The sequence below is a fragment of the Ahaetulla prasina genome, chromosome 5 (genome assembly GCF_028640845.1).
Source record: "Ahaetulla prasina isolate Xishuangbanna chromosome 5, ASM2864084v1, whole genome shotgun sequence".
NCBI classification, from domain to species: Eukaryota; Metazoa; Chordata; class Lepidosauria; order Squamata; family Colubridae; genus Ahaetulla; species Ahaetulla prasina.
This window is the reverse complement of record NC_080543.1, coordinates 55,891,566-55,912,714: the sequence shown is the minus strand read 5'-3', so window position 1 is coordinate 55,912,714 and position 21,149 is coordinate 55,891,566. Positions and strand designations below refer to the sequence as shown.

Sequence of the window (21,149 nt, the reverse complement as noted above, 5' to 3'; positions counted from 1 at the left end):
ATATTTTAATTTTATACAAAAAGGAATGTTTCTTTTGCATCTTGTGACCTTTCCGTTCTCTACAAATTTGGATGTGAACCTTAACCTGGAATAAATGCATTCCTTAACCTAGAATGCATTTATTCTCTCCCTGTTTTGTTTAGATGCACCAGGATGTATTTTGTATAAAATGTGCTTTGACAGATATGCATTTTTACCCATGCTGAAGCAATTTGCTTTAAAATGTTTTGGTATTTTAATGTGTATATATTAAAATGTGATTCTTCTTATGAAACAATATTATGAAAAATGTCACATTTTTATCAAGTGCTGATAGCTTTTAAAATTCTAACTATAGAAATATATAAAACTAATAATATGAAAACACTCCTTTCATGTGTTTAAAAAGCAACATCTGAAGGAGCTTATTAAAAGTATGTTTTGAATCTTAAAGGATGAGTAGCAATGGAAGCAAACAGCCTATCTTCAGGAAAAAATCCATTGGGTTGGAACAGTCAGTTCAGAGTTCCTGTGTGGTTTTTAAAGAAGGCATAAAAATATGTAATAGTAATCTGAGCTGAAAGTAATAATTAGGGTAGATAAATGCTTGATTAATGGTTATATGTATTAATTACTTTAGATCATCAGTTTCTGAATTCAATCTTGTGATGTGATAACTTGCGTTAATCAGGTGAGTATAATGATGAAAATTAATCAAAATATCTTATGTCAGTTGAAATGATATTAATTTAATTATAATAGTTCGTTTATAATAGCTTGATTATGGATATCTCTAAATATTTAGAAAACTCTTGTGTTTTCTTTTTTGATTTTGCTGCACAGTTCTGCCTTTCATAAAGGAAAAATGGCATTCAGTAAAGGCTATCGTATCTATCATAAACTGGACCCACCACCGTTCAGTGTAATTGTGGAAGCCAGAAACAAGGAAGAATGCCTCATGTTTGAATCTGGAGCTGTGGCTGTTCTCTGTAAGTTGATGATCATTGCAGTTATAACCAGACTGCTGATAATATGTGCAAAAATGAAAGACTGAAACAGAATAAATGGTGTTGAGTCACCATTTGTGTTTGGCTAGTAACTTCATCTGTCCAATGATTTCTAATCTTTTTAGTCTTTTACATTGCAGTTTTCAGATTAGCATATTTTATTAGGATAGACAGATTGATGATAGATAGATAGAATTAATTAAAGAATTAATGATTAATTAATTTTTGGACATTGTGCTAAATGCAGTCTACCAGATATGACTGAAATATAATTCTCGACAGACCAGCCAGTATGGCTGATAATGATGCTATGGATTTTTTTTTTTTGACAGAATAGTTTATAGCTTGTGCGTTCAAATGGCTTGCAGTTAGGGATCAAACATGAGGACACATACACCATACTCCATCTATGACGACTTCTCACAACAAACAAAATTAATGCTGTTGAGACGGGTAATCTTCAAACCATCCTCTCCACTGGCCTGCTTTATCCTGTCTTACCAGTTGTGCTAATGATTTTCTGAAAGACCTGAATCTCCAAACAAATACAAATATTGCTTGGATTCTAATTTCCATACTTGGCAGTTACACTGGCTCAATTCAAATTCAAAAACATATGCGATAAATTACTTTCTCTGATTTTTTATAAATAAGCTGCATTAATGAATCTCCCTTTAATAAAAGCCATTTTTTTCTTTTTGAGAAGAAAGATAAATCTTTACTTCTATTTGATGTGTTATAAAACTGTTTTTAACTTGTCTAAGATACGATGTTGATGCATTGTTAGATGTTGCAACATCAACTTTTGCTTCTGCAATAGCTGCTGTAAAGTGGTTAGTAACTCTAAATTGGAATGTTTGTTTTAAGCTTACTAGATAAACTTACCTAATATTTGCATTCCAGTCTCAACCGTGGGGATGGGGTTGGTTGAGATAAAACCTGGTAACCTACCTTGTAAAAACCTTGCCAAGAAAATTTTATGGAAAGGCTTTCAAATTAATTAGAAATGGTGCTCAATGGAGAGATCCCAAGATCAGACGGTATGCAGCAAGTTAAGAGGAAAGAACAAGGATCTTCAGTGAGTAGTCAAAACATTAATAATGTGCCTTGGGTAAATCCAGCAGGAATCCCAGCTATTGATGCAAGGATATGTGCTTACAATGCCATATCCGATAGCAACTTGGAATGTCTGAGGAATGAGTCAGGGAAAATCATCAAACAGGAGATGGCCTTGACCTCCTTAAGCATCAGCAAGCTACATTGGATAGACAATGGCTATTTGCAGTCTGGGGAATTCACTATACAATATATTACTGGGATATAACACCAGAAAAATGAATGAAGTGGCATTATCACAAGCAAGAAACTTACGCAAGCAATGGAAAATTTCCAACAGTTAATCATCACATTTTGATCATCCGAATTTGTGCCAACCCCCTCAAAATCACAGTTGTCCAGTCTGTGCCCCAATGATTGATGCAATGAAGCTTGAAATAGAGGGTTTCTTGCCAGCATTGAAAAAAACTGGTGGAATTCATTAGTTCAATTTTTCCATGGAAATCAATTTTGAATTGTGAATACCTGGTTCAAACAGCACAAGTGTGCTTATACATTTGGACCTCACAAATTAAATTGCACTGTGATCAGATCAACTGTGTCCTCTGCAGCCATCACTAGTCCAGTTCTGTCCTCTCTGTCAAAATGTACTGCTGATTGAAGTTTAGATCATGAATTGTTGTTTGCTAAGATCAGAGTCATATTATGTGACATCAAAAATACCACATCACTGAAGAAGTTTAACATCTCTTCTATGTGTGCAATTGAGGCAAAAAAAAAGGTTTGAGCTGCTGGATGTTGCTGAGAAGATGTCAAACAAACTGTAGCAAAAATTTTTTAGTAATTATCCATCATTAAAATAGCGGGTGAACATATACCATACAAGAAGCCAGAGAAAAAGTGAGGTGTAGGTGGCTCTCAGATAAAACCAGAATGGCCAAGTGAAGAAAAGCAGCCAAAGCAGCAGACAAACAAGAAGAAGCAAAGAGATTGAATGTGTATTTCTAAGGAGCAGCAAGGAAAGACAATGTACTGGGACCAGTATTACAAGCAGCTAGAAGAGGAAAGCATGAAGGTCCACATCAGGAAAGTGGTTGTGCAAGTCAAAAGGATTTGGACACTATTTGCTGCTCATCAAAAACAACCAAAGAAAAGAACTGTCTAACTAATAGGGAGACAGATGACTAGTTAATACAGAAGAGCTATATGGCAGCAACAAAATGGCCCAGGTTTCTCAATTTGAGGAGGAAAGGGAAGCAGAAATAGAACTAACCATCCTTCAGGGATAAGTATGGGCAGTGAGCCAACTGTCAAAACAACAAAGACCCCATGTGTTGATACCATCCGCACAGAATTGCTGAGGCCTATATCATCCACCACCACCAGCCTTGTGCCAGAAACAAACACATGGCCACAGTATTGGAAACAATTGGTGTTCATTCCATTGCCAGAAAAGGTTAATTCCTAGGATTGCTCAATTAGCAGATAATTGCCCCCATACCTCATGCTAACAAGATTCTCTTTAAGTTCATACAACAAAGCTAGTGCTAACCGTTGAAACTGAATTATCAGATGTTCAAACTGGATCCAATAGGGATTATGGCACTCATGACATATTGCAAATCCATGCTGGATCATGGAAAAATCTCAAGAATATCAAAAAGTGCATCTACATAAATATTATTGATTACAAGCAAGCTTTTAATCATCATAAGCCGTGCATAAACCTAGAAAATAAGGGGGTGCCAAGCCATTTCATCATGTTGGTGCAGTCACTATACACAAATCAGGAGGTCAGTGTGCAAATACAACACAAAGACACTGATTAGTTCAAAATTTTATTTATTGGTAAAATGTATTAGCTGTCCATCTCACCACAAGGTAACTCTTCAAAATAGAAAAAGGAGGGTAGCAAGGTTGCATTTTTTCACCTTTCTTGTTCTACCTATGTGCTGAAATGATCATGAGGAAGTTGGAACGTGAAGAATCAAAAATCAGTGTCAAGATTGAAGGAAGGTTCATCAACAATATTCAATATGCTGATGACATAATTGTCAGAAACTAAAGAGGCCTAAAACTTCTGATGAAAAGGACTAAAGAAGACGACAAGAAATTTGGCCTTTTCTGAAATGTCAAAAAGACCAAACTCATGACTTGTGATGGAATGTGCATTTGCAGCAGCAGAAGGGGAAGATTTTTGCCAAATCAGAACTTCCTTTGAAAGAAACTTGTATCAAGAGACAGTGTAGTCCCAAGCTGGGAGAGTGGAAGATGTTCGGATAACCACACTCCATGGTCTTCTCAGGATATATCTAATAGCTTAGAAAGTTACAGTTTCAGAACTGTATAATTTGGCAAGATTCTGTCTTGGTTGTAAGCAAATAAAGAATTGGATTTGATTGGCTCTCACCATCTTGTCTCTGGATTTAAGTCTGACATGACCACTGCAAAGAATGGAAATGTCAAAGTAATAAATGACAATGAAGAGATCAAATCCATGCATCAATTCCCTTTCCTTTGATCACAGATTGATCAAAGCAATGAATACAGTCCAGAAATGAAGCATCAGATACCCAAGGGTCACACAGCAAGGATGAGCATGAATGAAGTACAGAAAAGGTAGGACACCAGCCTAGCAACTAAATGCATATAAGACCGCACTCTTGTGTTTCTCACTCAACTGTTTCTGCAGTTGTGAAAATTGAATAATGAAAAAAGTAAGACATCTAGGAGGAATATTGAGCAATTCAGGCTGTGGTGTTGGAAACGGCTCTTGCCTTGAATGGCAAAAGTGACAAGCAATTACTGGCTGTATAAAACCAGACATATCGCTGAAAGATAAAAATCTCAAAATTGCACCGTATTATGACCATATCAAGCAACCATCTCACTAAAAAAAGGTAATTATGTTTGGAATGGTCAACAGTAAAATGAAATGTGCCTCCCACCAAAAAAAAAACCATGGGGCTAAACACCATCAAACTGACATCAACAAGAGCATAAAACAACTGAAGCCATACAAGACTGCAAAATGTGGAAAAAACTAGTCCAGAGAATTGCTGAGAATTGGACACAATTGAACAGATAAGATCATTATGTTTAAATTAAAGGATGTAGTTGAGTGAAAAAGGAAGCTTCTAAGGATTATACTGTATTTGAACCTGTTCAGAAATGAATACTAGAGTTTATAAATCAATACAAGATCAAGCGATGTAGTGTCATTACATGAATGCCATGATATCTACTGATTATTACATGAGATCTCATGAGATTTCAGCCATTTAAAATGAGGGAAAATACATTAAGTTGTGAAATAGTATCATTACTTGTAAAAAGTTGCTGAATCCTCATGCAGTATGGAAGAACAGTTTTCCTTTTTTTTTACATTCAGCAATTAGAATGTGCTTCAATACGTACTGTCTTTTGTATTAATAAATATGTTTTATTGCTGTCATGAAATAAAACCTATTTGGTCTTGATGAAATAAATAATATGAAATATTATTTGAAATATGAAAAATATGAAAAAAATAAAATAAATGAAATAACAACCAGAGTTGTTAGAAAACCCATTATTGCAGTACAGACTTCTGCCTCCAAACTCTTGGGTTTAGTATGCAAAACATGCAAGTGATTGACATGTTAAAAGTGAATTGATTGCTTAAACTATAGTATTTTTTAAAAAAAGTAACTTGGGAATACATCAGTTATAACATTCAAAATCCTCCTGGCTCAATCCAAACTTTTATCCTTGCTTATCCTCTCACTCACACCCACCCCAAAAAAACCCTGTTTGGATCCCAACTGTGATACATGCTGCAATCAAAGTATTAAAATTTGCTTAGAGTTGTTATAATGAAAGATGATTGCATATCAGAAGTTGGTGTATTCAAACGGAGGGTTTTTAAAAAAGTTCCCACAACTCTTGTCAAGAGGCTTAGTAAAAGACCCCTTAGCTGCAACACAGCATGAAGCTGCAGCTGCTCCAGTCTGGCCCAGCAATGTGATGCCAAGCCACAGCCTCTCTGGAAGCTCCAACAGCATGGGGTAAAACTGCAAGATCCTGGGAAACCTTAACTGCCCCAGGAAGTTCCAGTGACACAGCCAAAAGCTGCAGTCCAGCAGCATAGCCGCCTTTGCCACCCTGTATTTTGCCATCCCAGCTGACCTCCACTGTCCTGTTACTCCCACTACTGATAAGATGCGCCTGCCCTGACCCTTTGCAAGGCAGCTGCTGGCCACATGAGGCCATCTTCTCCAGATGGTACAAGGAAACTAACGTGCATGATCCTGGGAAGAAAACTGTGCAGCCTGCAGTAGCCTCCCAAAGGACCAGACCAGCCATGCCTGGTCATAGCAGGAAGAAGACAATGAAGGTCAGCTAGAACTTCAGGGGCCAAAAGAGCAGAGATGGGGGAGATGGGTGGGAAAAGTTGAAATGCTTTTGCTGTCATAAATTGCCAAGTGCCTGAAACTGGAATTTGTGACAGCGGGGATGCTGCAATGGCTGTAGCTTTTAGGATTGGTTCAGCATCGTTATAACAGTTATTGAGCTAATAATCATAAATGGAAGGCTACCTGTAGTTTCTCATGGAATCTTTCAGGTTCTTGCAAAATCTTGAGAGTTCTGCAAAACAGTTTGATAGCTCTGTTCTAAAGCATATATATTCATCGATTTTCTTAAGTATTAAATCATGTCAATTATACAAATCTAGTTGCTTATTTGGAATTATAAATACTTTGAAGTAAAATGAAGAACTTTAGAATGAATTTGTAAACAAAAATTTTAGCAGACCTGTAAATTTATTTAAACAGCATGTGCCGAGAAAGAGGCAATCAAGAATATGTACTCCAAAGTAATGGACGCATATGGACTCCTAGGTGTATTAAGATTAAACCTTGGTAAGTACCTTCTATTTTTTATTTTGGAAATTGTCCGTCTATCTTTTCACTTCAGAAAAATAATAATTGCTAGAATTTCTTACAGATTGTTCGTGATATTTTTCTGTAGGTTAGTATGTTCACTTTTCAAAGAAGTTAAGTAATTTTGTTTATACATCAAGATGTTATTGAACGAGTTGAAAATCAATTACTGATAATTTTATGTTCTGAGTAATTATTTTAAAATAATTCAATTAATTCTGTGCTGAAACAGTAAAACAATTGAAAATTATTTTTTCTTGAAGAATAGTAATCAGTTACTATATTTATTACAGGAGATACATTACTGCATTATTTAGTACTTGTCACAGGATGCATGTCTGTTGGAAAAATTCAAGATTCTGAAGTTTTTCGTGTTACTTCTACTGATTTGATATCACTAAGAACCGATCCTTCAGATGAGGAACGTGTCTCTGAAGTGCGCAAAGTCTTGAATTCAGGAAATTTTTATTTTGCTTGGTCTTCTACTGGAGTCAGTTTAGATCTTAGTCTAAATGCTCATCGTAACATGCAGGAAGAAAGCACTGATAATAGGTTTTTCTGGTGAGTTTTGTTTTAAAAGTTCTATCCATTATGTTAGTTTATGTAACTGTGTTATGAAATGTCTCATGATTTTTACCTACCTTCTTTTTAAAAATTGCCATTTTTCTTAAAGCAATATATTATTTTTAAAAAATCAGATCTTGCAGTGAGAGTTGAAGATTTTTTTTGAATATTTAGTTTCCATGTATGGGGAAAAACACAGATCTGAGTTTAGAAATGGGTTGTAAACATTTCTCCCCAAAATTACAGAAACAGTTTAAAGCACTCCACAGAAGTCTTTAAAACCTCTCTGTTTTAAATGTGTAGTGTTTTGTTATCACTTTATTATTTAAACATTCTCCAATTCTTTGTATATTCACATGAAAATAAAGCTTATCCATCATGTTAATCTGGAGAAACAAACAAGTAGTAGGCTGTAAATGGTTGGAAAAAATATTCTCAAGTAATAAGTGTTAAAAGAGAAATTACATCTGCTATTTTCATTTAGGCTTTCTCTGTAAGTTGTCATTTGAAATTCCCACTGAAAGTAAACTGAAATTTGTTGAATAAAATTTATTAAGTCTAATTTATAAAATATTGTTTGATGTAGAAATATTTGAAATATTTTGAATTTTATTCAAATGTACATTTTAAAGTGAATAATTTTTATACTTTCCTCCTATTTTCCTAAATTCATATATTAGAATTATTTTTTATATATAATGCATATTGGTTTAAATTTAATTTTGGAATTAAATTATTAACCTTGATTTTCTGATAGGAATCAGTCATTGCATTTGCATCTGAAACATTATGGAGTAAAGTGTGATGACTGGTTATTACGACTCATGTGTGGAGGAGTGGAGATTAGAACTATTTATGCAGCTCACAAACAAGCAAAGGCTTGCATTATTTCTCGACTAAGCTGTGAGCGAGCTGGGACCAGATTTAACGTTCGAGGAACAAATGATGATGGCCATGTAGCCAATTTTGTTGAAACAGAGCAGGTATGATGAGGATTTAAATGTTCATTAATCTAATTAGAATATGTAAATTGGGAGTTTTTCTGTAGGCGATACTAGCCACTACATCTGCAAGAGACACATTACATGGATTTTGTCATAATAGTATGGATTTGAAATTATGGGGCATAGAAACAAAATCAATTTTATTAAATTTGCCCTTTAAAGCAGAAATTCTCAATGCATATATTAGGAAGTAAGGTTTATTAAACATGTTGCATAGAATTTGGCACTATAGCAATTTTTCAAATAAGTAAATAAGCAAGCTCACGATTGAATTGTGGCACTTGGTACTCTCTGGGCTTGGTTGGTTTTTTGCAGACGTTTTATTATCCAACTTAGTAATGTCTTCAGTGCTCGAAGGGAGTGGAATTTGCTTTCTGTTTAATACACAGCAACTTGCCCTGTCACTGTTGGTGGGGATGTTGTTTTCTCCTTGGTAGTTCTTGTTAATAGTTACTTTATTAGGTTACTGTTTACTGTTTATTTGTCTAGTGTTAATCTTGGTGTTAATCCCTATTTATCTGGGTGTTGATTAGTGGCAAGGTGGTTTTCTGGTATTTTTGTTTCTTTTTAGCTTTGGGTAGTGAAACCTTGAAAACAACCAAGCCCATAGAGCACCAAGGACTGCACATGGGAGAAATTGTCATAACCCAGCAGAGAAGCCTGAAGGATGATGATTATCTGCATTTTAAGTAAAAGTTCAATGTTAATTTCATTTTAATCCATAGAATGTACTTTCTCAGTGTTAAAATTTAAATATGCAGAACTGTGGAAGAATATGTAAAAAAACAAAAGAAAAATCCTGCCTTGTTATTTGTTTTAAGACAAATTAATAAAATAAATATATGTCCAACAGGTGATATTTCTAGATGAATGTGTGTCTTCTTTTATACAAATCCGTGGATCTGTTCCATTATTTTGGGAGCAACCTGGCTTACAGGTATGAAGGGTATCACTTTTCCATTGTGTTTCCTGTAATAATTGAATAAACTATTTAGAGGGCAGGTAGCCAATACATTTTAGAAGAAATTAATCTTTGTTTAGAGATTGTGGAAAACACAGTTGTTTAAATTGTTAGATTTATTGTTTATGAAGACATCAGAGTTGTTTCTATCCTGCTTATTTGTAGCTCAAGTGATTTTAAAAGAGCTTTCCCCTTTGAATGTTTTGTATTTTAACTCCTATTATATCCAGCCAGGATTTAAAGAGCACTGAGTTGGGGAACTTACAAGAATCTCAGATATTGGAAAATCAAGAAGATTAGAAGTCTCAGACCCGACAAAACTGAGTGGCTCTGGTTGTTCACCACTACCACCCCTTCCCAGTTTGAAGGTTTTTCACCTTTGGACTTGGGTGGGCTACCACTTCCCCATTTGAGATTAGTGCACAACTTTGGTGTTGGGGAAAACTGTTAAGAATTCCATAGAAAGCCAAGAAAATAAGTGCAGAATTCTTGCTGAAGACACAAATTATCTAGCTTCAAATTATTATATTTTGGACCGTTCATGCAGATCAACTGCAGCAAGATTTATGGACTTGATTCCAGTGAAAATGGATAGGAGTAGTTTAGAAATAAAATTTACTGAATCTAAATGTTTTTGTGAAACAAGAAATGAATCCAAGGACATACCGGACAAATCATTAGGACAAATCACTTTTCTGTTTCAGGTTGGGTCTCATCGTGTCAGAATGTCAAGAGGATTTGAAGCGAATGCACCAGCCTTTGACAGGTAAAATTCTTTTTTCAAGAAGAATGGATTTATTTCTAATTTTAATATCATATATCTTCACAATTAATATGTGATTTATCTCAGTGGAACTAAAACGAACCTAAAGATTAACATGTATATTGTTGAATTCTGATTTAACATTTGTAACATATAATTTATGTTAGGATCTTAATTGTTTAAAAGCAGTCATATTTTGTTTTCTGAATAATGAATCCATGTCAAAAGTAAACTTTGTTATAAGCTTAACTTGCGTTTGCCTTAAAGATTAAAATTCTTTTGAATAGTTTCCATATAATTTCATGCACAGGGTAAGAGTTAGAAATGGAAAAAGCTTCATCTGTCTGTTTGGTAATAGCTAAAGAATAAGAGCATCTTCCACTCAAATGTTTAAAGTTGCTAGACTTTTATCATTCTGAGAGATAACAGACCTTTTTCACTTTGCAGGCATTTTCATACTCTTAAAAATCTATATGGTAAGCAGATAATTGTGAATCTTCTTGGTTCAAAAGAAGGGGAACATATGCTTAGCAAAGCTTTTCAGGTAAGAATATTATAACCGTTACTAAATTTGCCATTCTAGGGAAAAATTCTGACATCAGTAAGACTGTCTTGTATTTTAAAAAATTACTTTAAGTGAATCTTGAAAGTATAAACCAATTAAAATTAGTCCAGTATTAATTTATTAAAACATGTTAATAACCCAAAATTATTTTTAAGATCATGGCAATAGAAGAAATTCAGTTCTTAATAAATGACAGATGGAGTATCAGTAGTAATATGTCAGTAATCCCACTAAAACATCTTGATTTTCAGAAAGTATCTTACATTAATTTTAATAGAAGCATGGTATCTAGAATGTATTAAAATGTTCATTTATAACTATTAGTAATAAAGCAAACATTTAAAATAACAGTTGTTGGCAGCATCGTATCTTTACAGCTATTGAAGTCAAACCAGATTTCATTTGTCATTTGTTTACTTGTTTCAGATACTGACTTATCTGTCTTTTCTTCTGCCATCTCAACAGAGCCACCTGAAGGCATCTGAACATGCTAATGACATCAAAATGGTAAATTTTGACTATCATCAAATGGTGAAAGGTGGAAAAGCAGAAAAGCTGCATGGTGTTCTTAAGCCACAGATCCAGAAATTCTTTGAATGTGGATTTTTTTATTTTGATGGCAAAGAAGTTAAAAGGTTTGGTTATTTCACTTCTGTTGATTTGCAAATAGAAAATTATATCTTGCCTTTGCTCTAATAACACAGTTTATCCCTTGCTTGTCTTCTTCCACTAAAGGTATAAATGGTGAAAGTCAGTTTTGCACAAATGTGTGTGAAGTAACACTTTACCTTTGATGTCCAGACTAACATTTTGTGAAAGAATTTTGTGGTTTATATGAAGATTATTTAATATTATTCTTGTATTTGGTGCAGATCACAGAGTGGTACTATAAGAACAAACTGCTTGGATTGTCTAGATAGAACAAATAGTGTGCAGGCATTTATTGGCTTAGAGGTAAGAATCTAACTGTATTCCACAATTATAGTTTGGGAGAAAACCATTGAAATTAATATTCATTGAATGATGTATCTTAAAAATTAAATAAACTTATAAAAGGATGAATTATTTTTTCCATTCTGTTTTTCATTTTTGTAAGAGAATAAATCATGACATATAAGTCTAATAAATTAGTCTTATTGTTGAGCAGATCATAACAATAGAGATTTCCAGTCCTTTATTTTCCTGGTAGAGTTAAGTTTCCATTTCAGAGAGTTAATAGATTTATACAAATTTATACAATTACTTTATTGGAGCAAAAGTTATCTAAAAAAAGTTCCTGCTACAAACCTTCCTAATACTGACATTTAGGAACCAAATGCTTACAGTCAGAGGCTGAAAATATCAATAAATAATGTATAATATTAAAATCTCCCTGAATGCATTTTTCACAAGCTTATTTTTTTTTGTTAACCTCTTCTTTTAACAGCCATCTATTAAGAAAGTATCTTGAAGAGTGAAGGAATTGTGATTAGAGAAAGAACTATGTCCATGAAAAATATTATTTTGAACACGCTTTTAAAAAAGCATCCTGTGAAAGTTTCAGTAGAGAAGATCTTGCCAATGCATATATAGCAATATTAAAATGTTAATTAAAACTTTAAAATTTTTGGAGTATGAACTTATTGTTTGCTATATCATGGGTGGACACACGGATAGTTCTGCTAAGCTTGAGTAGTAAAAGATAGGAGTAGGTTTTCAGTGGACAACTAGATATTACAGAACATATTTTATTTATTTGCCTCCTTTGCATCCATATGCATACTATCAAACACATCTACTGGCATGTTCATCGTTGTCATGCAGTCTTAGCAGTTTTTTTAATTATACTGTACCCGGATTTCTATTTGCAGATGGACCCTGCTAAGACTGCATGACAACAATGAACATGGCAGTAGATGTATAGAGCTGATCTCATGTAGTGGTTAAGGTGCTGGCCTAATAGGATATTGTGATTTCAGGGTCTTCCTTAGTCACGAAAAACAACTGGGTGACATTGAGCCAGTCATCATCTCTCAGCCCAATTCACCTCACAGGTTTCTTGTTCTGAGGAAAATAGGAGGCATAAAGCCTGCTTCCTAGGGCTAAGAGTGAGAGACTGTCCCAAAATCATCAATCTGGCTTCATGCGTAAGGCAAGACTAGAACTCTGTTTCCTGGTTTCTAGTCATAGAATCATAGGGCTGGAAGGGACCTTGGAGCTCTTCTAGTCCAGTGCCCTGCCCAATTATACCATCCCAGACAAATGGTTGTCCAATCTTTTCTTGAAGATATCCAGCGATGGAGCACCCACAACTCCAGGGGGCCAATTGTTCCATGGATTAATCATTTTTATTGTCAGGAAATTCCTCCTTGAATCTTCCTCCAATGAGCTTCCACCTATAAATTTGGAGCCTTGACCACTACACTAAACTGACCCGTGTTCGTTCTGTCTAAAAAATAAGGTGGGAAAGAAGAACAATTTTTTGTAGGACAGTTTTTGCTCATCTTACTCTGTAGATCTTCCTGTCGTTGCTAATTGTAATTATAATAACAATTATATAATCTATCTTTAGAATATATTCTATAAATTTTAGAAATTGATTAAATAACTGATTAAATGCCCAAAAGCTTTTTTAAAAAATTAGATCGGTTGACATTGTTTAAATTAACTTTTTCATTACTTCATTATAGATGCTAACAAAACAATTAGAAGTTTTAGGCTTAGCTGAAAAACCTCAGCTGGTTACTCGATTCCAGGAAGTTTTTCGGTCAATGTGGTCTGTTAATGGTGACTCGGTCAGTAAAATATATGCTGGAACTGGAGCTCTTGAAGGAAAAGCTAAGGTAATATTTTAATAGTAAATTCACTATTGATATCTTAACTCTATGGATTTTTCCTGTATTTTGGACTACTATATATTGTAATCCCAGTGAAGTGTTGCATTTATCCTTGAGTTAGGATATCTGACAATTTCAACCTCTTTTAGTCATTTTTCTGTAGTTCTTTATCATTTAAAAATCATACAATGACTGTTATAAAAACTAATATTTATCTTGTTTTCCCATGTTTTTTTACTACATTTTGCAAATAATCTTATAGATTTAGCTCGGCAATGTGCATGACTAAGCAATGTGCATGACTAACATATATCTAATAAAACATATTAGATATATGTTTTATTAAGTAGCTGTCAGCGAGCTGTAAGTGGTACTATATAATTAGAATAGTCAAGCTAAGTTTCATATAGCGTGTCTTTGCCTGAATTGCCTGTATGTTCTATATGAAAACTAAATTAGTAGATATATTTTTACTTATGATTTTCTATGTATTTTGTCTATGACTTTTCAGAGTCTTACATAGTCATTAAATTGAGAAAAATAACATATTCTGTTACATTTTCATTGCATGCATTTCTGTAATAATACCATGAAGATTAACTTTTTCAAGTTAAAACTTGAAATATTCTTTCATTTTTTTTCAACTGTAGTCTTTAACATCTTGACTAATCTTTCTTTTCCTTTTCTTTCGGTTCATTTCTATTGCCTGATATGTAATTGGTGAGTTTTAATTCTTGAATATTATCAAATGTTCTGTGTTGTGTTTAAAAATACTTACATACACCAAACTTAAGGAAGCAAAATGGTAAGATTTGATATGAACTCATGTTTACTTTTTTAAAGGGTAGTTTTCCCTTTAGGATACATTTTTTTTGTTTAAAGGCCAGTGTTGGATTCTTAAATATAGTTATTTCAAACCTCAAAAGTTATTATAGAATTAATGCTATATAAATATTTTTAAGAAACTTTTGCTTCCAACAATTTTTGCCCCCGCCTCAAGGGTTGGTTACAAATGGTATTACGCCATATTAAAAAACATAAAAATAAAGCAATTTAAAATTTATTTGGAAAAAAAAGTTGAGATAAATGAAGCAATACAATGCTCTGTAGGATATTTGATATTGGCAGAACTATGTGTGGGAAATAACTCACAACTGAGATTCCTCTCAGTAATAAACTAGGTTGGAATATTACAATGACTATACTTTTGTAATTCACACTACAGTGACCCTGAAACATTCTAAAATATCTAGAAGGTATTTTTTCATCCATTTCAGGAAGTGTTCAGTTGTGAAGTATAGAATATTTTGAAATATAAATGTTGGGAATTGGAAGATGTTCTTTTATCCTGTTTACAGAGTAGGCAACCTCATGCCTTCCATTTCTAAAATAAATATATTTTTGTTGGATCACAATTGTTGCAGTCTTTTTCCATTCGCTGTGATAGCTAGGAACAATGAAAAATGAAATTTAAAAACTGCAGCACGTTATGCTGCCTGTTGAGCAAATCAATTGTTAAAGAAAGGATTTTTCTTCCATCCCCCTTCTTTCTAAATTTTAAATTATGATTTAAACACACACATATATAGAGACATGTAGATAGATGCCTATGCATTATAAATGTGCTGTGAATACATATTTGTTTTTGAGTTGTAAACATTTGAATGTATCAGTAGTGCATTGTCAGTAACTTTTGTGATTTTGCTATTTGTTTTCCATTGTTCTGTGCCCGCCTTTTTCTTTGGTCAAAATAGGAGTAGGAGTGCTATGGGATATTCTTCTAAAATTTACCCAATCTTTCAAAAACATCTGTATATGAGATGGTGCTGAGATATCCATTAAATAAGCCATTCCCTTTTCCCCACATGTTGTTCTATCTTATATTGCAATTTCAAAAATATATAGCATGTGGAACACTGATCTTTACTTTCTTAATAATTTAACACGTTATAAATTAACTACTAATGACACTATGCATATTTCCTCAAACACAATTAAATTTCTTTGAGTTCCTAATAATAACTTTTCACACAATAATTGTCAGAATGTTTCTTCAGGTAATTGTGTTAATGTTTGTGCTTGTGTCTAAAGGTAATGTGTTAGCGTTTGTGCTTGTGTCTCATTGAGATCCGATTATCAACACATATGAAACCATGCCATCACATTTTAAGGACAGAATTAAGACACATCCATGAATAAACTATCTACATTTATCTGATGCAGTTTACAATGTCCATGTTCTGTGGTACTTGTAAGAATATGAATTGTACATGGCCTCACAGAGTATTCTTTATTTATTGCAATTGTGTGTTAGCTCTAAGGAGGAAGTAGCCCATGGTGGCTTCCTTTTTTTGGATTTTACAGTAAACAGTTTAGTTCTCCACTCTTTTCCATGTAAATTCTCATTTTCATATCATTTTACGTCACTGTGCTCAGTTCAACAAAGCACTACTGTCAGGACCATAACCAAAGCAGTCCTACAGATTTTCGTTTTTTAAAAAACCAATTCTCTGTCCTGTAAATTTAGCTATCCATGATAGTTCAAAACTCACAACTGTCACTTTCAACCGTAGTTCAGTGATAATTTAAGAGCTCAAACTGAAACATATTATTTACCTAGATGCTATTCAGCTACTGTTCAAAAACAATATTTTTATATGGGATGCGGAATCACTCCAGGACTTCCTTTAACTATGGGACTTTATCCACCTCATCTCCCAAGAAAACCACAGTATTACATATGGCAGACGGATTTTCTTTTATACAATGTAACACTCAGTCTCCTACTACTTCTAATTTCCTTTGTTACTTTGTAACAACAGTGCCATTGTGGAAGTAAAGGTGTCAGTTCTGATAGAACATTTATATCTTCTGCAGAGAGCCCATATCTTCAAACAACATTACTTCTAACAATATATAGCATGTATCACACTTTAGCTTTAGGCAACCTGAAATAAACCATCTTTATTCAGCTCAGCAAAAGGGCAAGAATGAAAGACAGTTTGAGAGAATAGGCAGCATTCTCTCAGGAGTGAGAGGAGCAAATTCACACAAGTGAGGTAGATGTAAAAAAAGAGATGAAATACATAAAGCTGTAACATCACCATGATGTGGAAAAGGTTTAGGAATACCATTGTCTCTTCTCCAATGCAAGCAGAATTCTACTAAGAAAAAGTCAAAACAACCAACTGCAACTGAAATGCTTAAGAATAATTTCTACAGCATATGCTAAATAAATAGCTTTGTAATATAAAGGTATTTTACTTTTCATAAATGCAAGATGTGCATGACCACTCTATGTAATTTTTTGTCACACCCTTTAAATAATTTTTTGGTTTGTATGTCTAAGGATTTTATGTTTGTCTTTGATTCCTATCCCAGCATAAGACGTATTGATTTGCAAATTTGTAGTAATTGAGTTTAATACTCCATGAAAACTAATTTATTTAATAGAAGACTGTAAATTGATTTAGAACCACATTATGCGTGTTTGCCAAACTTGTATAAATAGCTTATAAAACATTTATACATTTTCCTCCCTACCAGGCTGGAAAGCTGAAGGATGGTGCACGTTCCGTGACTAGAACAATTCAAAATAATTTTTTTGATAGCTCAAAGCAGGAAGCTATTGATGTTTTGTTGTTGGGCAATACCCTAAATAGTGATTTAGCAGACAAAGCACGGGCTCTCTTGACCACCGGCAGTTTACGTGGTATGTGTTTCTAGATTCCTAATATGTATGGCTGCTAATAAAAGTGGTTGCATCCAAGATTTCACTTCTGCATGTGAAAGATTAGCTGCCTAGAGTCAATTTAAAGCTGGGCGGTACCAAAATCTAAAGAAAAAACTCATTTTTGCAAGAGCGTTTTGCAAAAGACAAAACCAAAATACATTCTTCTTTCAAACATTTTGTAGAAGTATGAGAATTGCTTTATAATCCATGCACTGTATTGTTTCAGTACACACATTCATGCTACTGTTCATAATTTTTGAGCTCTTGTATTCTGTGTGCTCTAAGAAAAATTCAAAACATTTATTCTATAGCAACAGTCCCCTTTCCTTAAATATTTGGCTATGCTTTGGTTAGATTATTTTTGAGAACCTCAGAAAATAAAGGAATCTCATGTTTATTATATATCAAATGTATATATGATGAATAGACTATTAATATAAGAAAAAATCCCATATCTTCCGCAATCTAACTACTGTTTGCAACTCTCTGTACATAACTACTGGTATTTATACTTGTACTTTAAAGTATAAATGTCTAGATTCTGGTTCTGGAAGTCTGAATAATAATTTCAAAGTTTAGTTAATTAAATTTGCAGTTATTTTCAGGTTACATAATATTATATAAACAGATATATGCAATATTCTGCAGAAGATTAGGAAATTTAAATAGTTATTTTTTCTAAATTTTTAACGTTCAGTGTAAGGTATCCTGGAAATCTTCCAATATAACTTGGTAACATCTAATTGTTCATTTAATTTATTTTCTTTCCTTTCTCATTGCATCCGTAGTTTCAGAGCAAACTTTGCAATCAGGTAGAGTATAGCACCCATAATTATCAATATATGGAAAGATAATCAATGTTAAATTATTTTCAGATATTTTTGTTTCCTTGAAATGCATGCAGAGTATTTTATGCACTCTTATACTGTAAACAGTTTGATCTATTATTCCAGGATCTATTGCTAGTCTGTTAGTTTCAGCTATATTCGGTTTTAAGGCCATCTTATTTTTATTCTTAAACATAAAATAACATTGTCACTAGTAAAAGGGAAGTAGAGTGGATAGAGTATAAACTTTGGCTTTACTGTTATAAGAAAAATGGAATTGACAGTTCTCAGTTTAACGAATGATGATTGGTTCTTAGCAATAATGTCCTGAGACTTGGTTGCCTTGGGAAATATTTTGCAATTAACACTTTGAAAGATAAGCTAGAGAATTTTTTGGTGCTGAACTTCAGATTTTAAATACATACTTTTGAATTTTATGGTGCTTTTGTCATGCTTATCTAAACAAAATGGTAGAATCATATGAACTGAAGTGGTGAAAGCATCCTATCGCTCATCATTAAGACTAAAATGGAAATTTTAAATATGGCTAAATTTGACTTTAAAACATGCTTCAGAATTCAATTCTCTGAGCTGTTATTTATGTAGAAATATCGCTTGAAAAATTGATAAAGCCTTAATTGAGAAGGTTTTTGAATGCTTTTGAATGCTTCTTTGTTGTTTTATTTTTAAAGCTTAATGCTTTTGGCTTGCTGACTTGGAGATTTAAAAATTTACTTACCGTATATACTCGAGTATAAGCCGAGTTTTTCAGCACATTTTTTGTGCTGAAAAACGTCCTAAACTTATACTCGGATCGGCTTATACTCAAGTTTTTTTTTTAAGCCCTCGGCTTATACTCGGATCGGCTTATACTCGAGGTTTCTTTTTCACATTTTACGGACTGAAGCCCTGCGGTGCAGTGAGAGGGCGGGCGGGGAGCCGCCAGCCTTCTCAGCTGAGGAGGAGGGGTTTCAACCGGTAGGTGCCTCATTTCCCACCCTCGGCTTATACTCGAGTCCCCAGTTTACCCCCGTTTTTGGGGTAAAATTGGGGACCTCGGCTTATACTCGGATCGGCTTATATTCGAGTATATACGGTACAAAATAAAATATTTCTGTGTAAACAATGTTTTGTAGCATCAGCAAAAATACTGAAGAGCATGTGTGAGAACTTTTATAAATATTCAAAGCCCAAAAAAATTCGAATTTGTGTTGGAACATGGAATGTCAATGGTGGAAAGCAATTTCGAAGCATTGCCTTTAGAAACCAGACTCTGACTGACTGGCTTTTGGATGCACCAAAGATAGCTTGCATCAGTGAATTCCAAGGTAATCCTTGCTGTATTACTGGGTTTATTCTGATTTTTATTCACTTTGAATGTTTATTCTTTAAAGCAGTTGTCATAATTTTTACTCTTAAATTTCAGATCGAAAGAGCAAGCCTATTGATATCTTCGCTATAGGGTTTGAAGAAATGGTAGAGCTAAATGCAGGAAACATTGTGAGTGCAAGGTAGGTGCCACTGCTTTATAAATATTGAATTAAACAGACTGCCAAACTTTCAAAAACAAAATAACTATTTTGAGTAATTCAGAACATAAAATCAAATGCTTATACTTGTCCTTGATACACAGCTTGTCTATTTTGAATCCTTGATGTCAATATTCTGCAATATTCTTTCTTATAAAAAGTCTGGACAGTTGCAGTAATCCAGGCGAGGCGTCACAAGGGCGTGAGTGACTGTGCACAAAGCATCCCGGTCTAGAAAGGCGCAACTGGCGCACCAGGCGAACCTGGTGGAAAGCTCTCCTGGAGACGGCCGTCAGGTGGTCCTCAAAGACAGCCGTTCATCCAGGAGAACGCCCAAGTTGCGCACCCTCTCCATCGGGGCCAATGACTCGCTCCCAACAGTCAGCCGTGGACTCAGCTGACTGTACCGGGATGCCGGCATCCACAGCCACTCCGTCTTGGAGGGATTGGGCTTGAGCCTGTTTCTCCCCATCCAGACCCGTACGGCTTCCCAGCACCGGGGCAGCACTTCGGTAGCTTCATTGGGGTGGCGCGGTGTGTAACAGTACAGCTGGGTGTCATCAGCGTACAGCTGGTACCTCACACCGAAGCCACTGATGATCTCACCCAGCGGCTTCATATAGATGTTGAACAGAAGGGGCGAGAGAATCGACCCCTGCGGCACCCCACAAGTGAGGCGCCGCGGGGGCGGCCTCTGCCCCCCCGCCAACACCGTCTGCGACCGGTCGGAGAGATAGGAGGAGAACCACCGATAAACGGTGCCTCCCACTCCCAATCCCTCCAACCGGCGCAGCAGGATACCATGGTCGATGGTATCGAAAGCCGCTGAGAGGTCTAATAGGACCAGGGCAGAGGAACAACCCCTATCCCTGGCCCTCCAGAGATCATCCACCAACGCGACCAAAGCCGTCTCAGTGCTGTAACCGGGCCGGAAGCCGGACTGGAACGGGTCTAGATAGACAGTTTCCTCCAGGTGCAGGGGAAACTGATATGCCACCATACTCTCTACAACCTTCGCCCGGGCGGGTTGGAGACCGGACGATAATTACCTAAAACAGCGGGTCAGGAAGGCTTCTTGAGGAGGGCCTCACCACCGCCTCTTTCAAGGCGGCCGGAAAGACTCCCTCCAACAAGGAAGCGCTCGTAATAGCCTGGAGCCAGCCTCGTGTCACCTCCTGAGTGGCCAGCACCAGCCAGGAGGGGCACGGGTCCAGTAAACACGTGGTGGCATTCAATCTACCCAGCAACCTGTCCATGTCCTCGGGAGCCACAGGGTCAAATTCATCCCAGACAATATCACCAAGACCGCCCTCAGCCGTCCCGTCCGAATCGCCACAATTCTGGTCCAGACCGTCTCTGAACGATTTTATCGTATAGATAACCGTTAAACTCCTCAGCACGTCCCTGCAACGGGTCATCCCGC

At 35.2% G+C, this 21,149-nt stretch overlaps 1 protein-coding gene across 1 annotated transcript in view; it reads left to right on the top strand.

Annotated features, from left to right (window-relative positions):
• SYNJ1 (synaptojanin 1) overlaps positions 1 to 21,149 on the top strand; it is a 73,532-nt gene that overhangs the window by 1,833 nt on the left and 50,550 nt on the right. Inside the window, exons 2-16 of the mRNA XM_058186215.1 lie at positions 620 to 670; positions 823 to 968; positions 6,857 to 6,943; positions 7,258 to 7,525; positions 8,286 to 8,511; positions 9,386 to 9,469; positions 10,198 to 10,259; positions 10,704 to 10,800; positions 11,287 to 11,456; positions 11,694 to 11,775; positions 13,491 to 13,643; positions 17,184 to 17,349; positions 18,159 to 18,182; positions 19,334 to 19,525; positions 19,624 to 19,708. Of these exons, the coding sequence (XP_058042198.1) occupies positions 845 to 968; positions 6,857 to 6,943; positions 7,258 to 7,525; positions 8,286 to 8,511; positions 9,386 to 9,469; positions 10,198 to 10,259; positions 10,704 to 10,800; positions 11,287 to 11,456; positions 11,694 to 11,775; positions 13,491 to 13,643; positions 17,184 to 17,349; positions 18,159 to 18,182; positions 19,334 to 19,525; positions 19,624 to 19,708 (1,820 nt within the window). The 5' untranslated portion in view covers positions 620 to 670; positions 823 to 844. The remainder of the gene's footprint in view (positions 1 to 619; positions 671 to 822; positions 969 to 6,856; positions 6,944 to 7,257; positions 7,526 to 8,285; positions 8,512 to 9,385; positions 9,470 to 10,197; positions 10,260 to 10,703; positions 10,801 to 11,286; positions 11,457 to 11,693; positions 11,776 to 13,490; positions 13,644 to 17,183; positions 17,350 to 18,158; positions 18,183 to 19,333; positions 19,526 to 19,623; positions 19,709 to 21,149) is intronic.